The sequence below is a fragment of the Belonocnema kinseyi genome, chromosome 8 (genome assembly GCF_010883055.1).
Source record: "Belonocnema kinseyi isolate 2016_QV_RU_SX_M_011 chromosome 8, B_treatae_v1, whole genome shotgun sequence".
In the NCBI taxonomy this organism is placed as follows: Eukaryota; Metazoa; Arthropoda; class Insecta; order Hymenoptera; family Cynipidae; genus Belonocnema; species Belonocnema kinseyi.
In genome coordinates, this window is record NC_046664.1 from 33,578,834 (window position 1) to 33,584,852 (window position 6,019).

Genomic DNA, 6,019 nt, shown 5'->3' on the forward strand with positions numbered 1-6,019 from the left:
TGAGTTTTAGTAACTTAAAATAGATAGAATATTAAATTCAGATTACAGATCATTCGTTCTCCGATTGTTTACCCCCGTTTTTATTTTGAATTAGAAATATTGAATACAACCTCAACTTGACTGAATGCATCATCTGATAAACATTTCATACCTTTTATCTGTTTTTCGTTCGAACATTAAAACGAACATTAAAGTTTAACTTAAAATTCACAAATAAGTTATCAATTAATTTCTTAAATAACCATAAATAAGTAAACTCCTTAAATATTTACAGGCGTTATTTGACATAACCATACATATAATATCTCGGATTTTACAGTTGAACATTTTGGATGTAAGAGGGTAACATTTCACTTTTAAAGATCTACAGATGCTAACTTTGAACATCTAGATTGTTGTCCTATAGTTAAACATATAATATGTTAACCCTGAATATCTAGATTTTACTTTTGAACATCCATTTTTCTCCATGTGGACATCATATATCTAGATATTCTAGATAAAACTCATCTCTCTATTGGCAGCTTCTCAATAGTGGTGGGAAGTAACTAATTTCTTTTAACTGGTTACTTTTTTGGTACCAATAGTGGCAATGAAGTTAGTTTTGTAAATATGTAAGGAATTGGTAACTAGTTACATTTTTGCCAGTAACAGTAACTATAAAATTCGTTCCTTGTTTGGTTACTTTCGAAAACATTTTTTTACGATTGACAAATAATTTTTTTAACTAAAAATTTAACTATTCCAATTAAAGATTCGTCATTTTAGTTGGAAATTTATTTCCTTGGTTGAAAGTCAAACTATTTTTGGTTAGGAATTAATCTTTTTTTGTTAAACTTTTTATTATTTTGTTCAAAATTTAACGATTTCGTTAGAAAATTATTCTGTATAATTAAAAACTCAACTATTTGTTAAAAGCTAAGCTTTTTTATAAAAATTTATATATACGGGTTCAAAATTCGCCTTTTAGGCTTGAAAATTCAACAATTTGCTTGACATTTATTTTCTCTCAGGATTGAAGAATCTTTCTGGTTTGAAAATTCATCTCTTTGGACAGAAATTTAATTTTTTTTATTCAAAATTTAATCGTTTTACTGACAATTAATTTGTTTTGATTGTAAAATAGCAATTATTGGTTGAATTTAACTATTTTGTATTCAAAAAAAATATCTTATTAGCTTGATCCACTTTGCTAACAATTTTTCTGAAAATTCAACATTATCGTTGGAAATATACCTATTTTGTTGATATATAGGGGTCATTCACAAAATGCGTGATACGTTTAGGGGGTGGGGGTCTGTCGCAGAATCATTCTCCATTTTAAGACCAATTGAAAAAGTATAATTCAGGGGGAGGGGGGTCAGAAGTTCCGAGAAAATGTGTCACGTATTTTGTGCATGGAATGGTATAAATTTCTTCTCATTTTTTGATTGAAAATTTAACTATTTTGTTTAAAAATCGTGTCTTTTGTTGAAAGTTAAATTTTTAACTAAGCTTTTTAGTATTAAATTTATGACTTAAAATGCATATTTGTTAGTTGAAGATTTAACTGTATGATTAAAAATTTCTTTTTGGAAAATTCAAGAATTTTGTTGAAGATTCATCTTTTTTGGTGGACAATTAATCTTTTTGGTTGAAAACTCATTTTTTTTGTACACTCAATTGCTTGGTTTAAAGCTGAACTCTTGTAGAAAGCTCATTTTTTGGTTGAAGATTCGCCATTTTCGTTGAATATTCACCTCTTTGGTTTAAAATTTGTATATTTTGTTGAAAATTCGTTTCTTTTTTGTGGAATATTAATTTTTTAACTTAAATTGTAAATATTCCTATTTTGGATTTAAAAATCATCTTTTTTGCTTGAAAATTCAACTACTTTATTGAAAGTTGAACTTCTCTGTTAAAGTTGTTTTTTTGTTGAAGATCTAGCATTTTAGTTGAAAATGTATCTCTGCTTGAATTCTGGTTAAATTATTTCATCTTTGGTTGAAAACTCAATACTTTTGTTGTAAATTGATCTTCTTTGTTAGAAAATTAATCTGGAATTAATTTTCTTGATTGAAAAATCATCTTTTTGGTTAAAAGTTGACCTATTTCGTTAAATATGACTTTTTCGGTTAAGGATTCATTATTTTAGTTCAAAATCCATCTCTTTGATTGAAAATTTAACTATATTGTGAAAGTTATTTCTTTTCGGTAATTAATATTTTTAGTGGAAATTTAACTTTTCCAGTTTTTATTGAAAATTGACTTACGACTTTCAATAAAAAGTATAACAACTGTTACTTGATAGTTGTTCGCCTACACAAAAGGGTTTCATAGCCTTTTTCTGGTCCACCTTTCGCAGTCGTTAATAAAGTTGGCAAGGACACGGGGTAAAGTTGGCTAGGGTACTTGGTAAATTTAGCTTGGGCAAGGGGTGAAGTCGGCTAGGGTAAGGGGTAAAGTTGGCTAGGTTACGTCTTACGTGGTAATCGGCTATAGCATAGGGTAAAGTCGGCTAAGATATGGGGTACAGTTGTTTAGAGTGCGGGGTAAAGTTCACTAGGGTACGGGGTAAAGTCGTCTAGGGACTTGTTCCACTTCCCCTGCTGAGAAAAAAGTATGACGGACTAACACCCAAACGAAACTACAAGGGTTTCTGCCCGGGTCTACGAAACCCTAACAAGTTACGTTGAAACGGTAACGATAACGAAAACTAGTTACTTCTTTCTTGATATAACACGGTAACATTTACTAGTTCTGTTTAAAAAGTAACTAGCCATCACTGCTCTGAGGTGATCATCCCCTTTTTATCGAGAAAGAGAATCTGGTGAAGCATGCGCGGTGGAGACGAAATGAGGGTTGTTGCATTTCTGGGAGGGGCTCCTTGTGGCTGACTCATAATGCTTTTCTAAGACCAATTTCGCCTACCATGTCGGTTCCTCGTCGCCAAGTCGGGTGTGCTAAAACCTAAATATTGTTGGTGAGTTCGTGAAATAATGTCGCGATAGACAAAAACGTTTGTGAGGTGCGTTTCATGGATTGATTTGGTAGATGTTTCCTCGCCATGAACGTGAGTAGTCGAATCTCCTTAATATTGACCACTTTTCCTTGGGGTGGTTACAGTTATAGATAGAAGAGAGGGTGGCTGAGTAAACGTCAGGGCGCCAGGCATTGCCCTGCAATTTTCTTCCAGAAATAAAAAAAAAATGTGGAATAATGTTTTTGCAATTTGGCGGATCAAGGAATTGCAATAGCACTGTTTTAAAAATCAGTATAACAGCTTTATACAGGTAAAATAACTGCGCGAGTCTTGCGTAAGAGAAGTTAGATATCGACAAAATGTCGGCTGTGGAGATTATTTTTTACCTGAGAGAATAACAATTTTTGTAATATAAATGGAAATCAATAGCCAAATTTAGTAAAATATCTGTTAGGCTTGGTCCAAATATTTTTTCATTTAGATTCTTATAACAGTTTTTGTTTCAAAACATTATCATAAAATCTATACTATTGAACATGTGATATCTATCAATGCACCTACATAGATGTAGCTAAAACACTGTAAAAATCGAAATGAAAAATTATCTGTTTCTTTTTCCAAATGAAAAAAAAATTAATAGAAAGGGTTCACACATTACGTCTTACTTTTAGAACCCTCCCCAAGTTGAGGGTCATAACCTTTAGAATATTCAGGCTGCTCCCATCCGATCACTTGATTGCATGATAAAAATGCGTCCGTGACTGATGATATATACCGGGAGAGCCCCGTGCAAAATAATAAAATAAAAACCCAACTCTAACCAAAAATGCCTTTGACATGTTGGACAAGCCTGTGACAATATTTAAATATATAAGAGAATAATTAAACAGTAAAAGCAGTAGAACCAAAGGACAAAAAAATCATAATATATCCTGTTTCAACATCATTTTTTTAGAATAAAAGTACTACAAAAAATCCACATAATTTTTTTGTGAATATTCACAAGAGGGCATAGGATTCATCTTGCAAAAAGATCCTGCCAAATTAGGAGAAATAAAAAGGTTCAAAGTTATTCCTGTTTCAGAAATATTTTGTGGGACATAAAATGGAACTTTTCCATTACTTTTGTTTAAAAAAATTATCGTGGCAGGACTGTTTATTAAGTTTTTTGGGACAGGAGTCCTATTATAAATTGTCGAAATTTCGAGAAAAATGAGGTGGAGCTTTTCTAGTACTTTGTCCCAAAAAATTGTCCATATCAAGATTGTGTGATTTTAACTTTTGTAATATTTACTACTGTATACATTTGATTAATATTGTATTGAGTCCTGTAGAGCAGTATGTTTATTTCATTGAAAAAAATCAAACTATAAAAAATAGACTTGATTCCATATGAAGAACAAATGAAACCTTATTTATTACACGGACTCATCCGAACTTGATTCTATATTATTATATATATTATATGGAGCAATCGATATCTATAATTTTGTTATTCGGTACATTCAGGAGAACATAATTTCTTTTAAAAACTTCAAAAGTCTTCCCATTCATAAGTCTATCAATAATTGATTTTCCATACAATGGAATATGAGGACAGAAATAGAACTTATCACTCAAAGATATATGTATGATGATGGGTGCATATTCTGGAATTCAGTACAATTCTCAACTGACCCTACTCGAGAAGCAGTTGCTTCAAATACTGGATAACTGCCAATACTGTAAATACTTAGCATGGCGAAATGACAGTTTAATGTTTATGATTTCTAACATTATTATTAGCTGAACTTCAGAATTCTAAAATATAAAAAAGTTCCTTATTTATGAACTGTCACTTTGACATTTCAAATCAGACAAAAGATGCTGTCAGTTTGAGGGAATATAGGAATATTGTCCTTTTTTATTTCCACATTAAACCAACGAAATGGATTTCATTCCTGAAATGAGTCAACAAAGTTTGCGTAAGTTATTGCCGGATAAGTAAGAAAATGATATGTTATATACAAAATTCGAAATAGTTGAGTAAACAATAAAATTATAATTTAAGCAGCATTGAATAGAAAGGTGAACGTATCAAAAACAGCCCTACGAGATACAAGGAAAGTAAATCAGCTACTTGTGAATCATATTGATAAATATTGATAAATTCTCATATATTTCCTCACAACATTATTTTTAAAAATGGTATTAAGAAGAAATTTTCTTTTACAAATATTAAAATAGTCGAATTTTTCGAATTTTGCTTTAATTTAAATTAACTTTCTTTTCCCTCTATTTAACTGCGATACCTAAATATAAAGATAAAACTCGATAAAACTTTTCCGCTATGTATTTTCTCGAAACTGGATAACTTTTTCAATAAAAATTTGTTTCCTCTTGTTTTAAAAACTAAATATCTACAAATTAATTTCTCGTAGTTTGTTAATTAAAAATCTAGGTTTTATGTATTTTGTTTTTAAAACTGAATAATTACAAATTAATTTCTTGTAGTTTTTCTGCCAATTAAAAATTCCATTTTTTGTCTATTTTGTTTTAAATACTAAATAACAATTGATTTATTGTGGTTTTTCAAAATATCGAAAATTCTATTTTTTATATATTTTCTTTTAATAACTAAATAGTAACTGCAACTTAATTTCTTGTAATTGTTATGTCAATTGAAAATACAATTTTTCATTATTTTTATATATTTTGTCATAACTATAAGTGAGTTTTCGGTGAAACTTTTTTTGTTGACTTTATGGATTTTGTTATTAATATTTTATCATTTCTTAGATAATCTTTGATCAAGACAAATTTGAGAACACGCTGGTTGAAGGGTCTGTAACGAAATGCCTTCCTTTTAATTTCTTCGATGATGATGAGTCCATAATTTTGAGTATGTCAATATAGTACCTAAACGACGAACCCAGGCGGAAAAATTATATATAGTTTATATATAGTGTGAAGTTTGATATATACGAGGGTGGATTGATAAGTTTCCGGCCTGACCAAGAAAAACAACGTTTTTAAGAATTTTTTTTTTTTATTTCTCAACATAATCTCCTCCAAGGC

General features: G+C 30.0%; 1 protein-coding gene across 1 annotated transcript in view; it reads left to right on the forward strand.

Annotated features, from left to right (window-relative positions):
* Positions 1-2,918: 2,918 nt before the first annotated feature.
* LOC117179048 overlaps positions 2,919-6,019 on the forward strand; it is a 67,336-nt gene continuing 64,235 nt past the window's right edge. Inside the window, exon 1 of the mRNA XM_033370678.1 lies at positions 2,919-3,052. Coding sequence (XP_033226569.1) covers positions 3,047-3,052 — 6 coding nt within the window. The 5' untranslated portion in view covers positions 2,919-3,046. The remainder of the gene's footprint in view (positions 3,053-6,019) is intronic.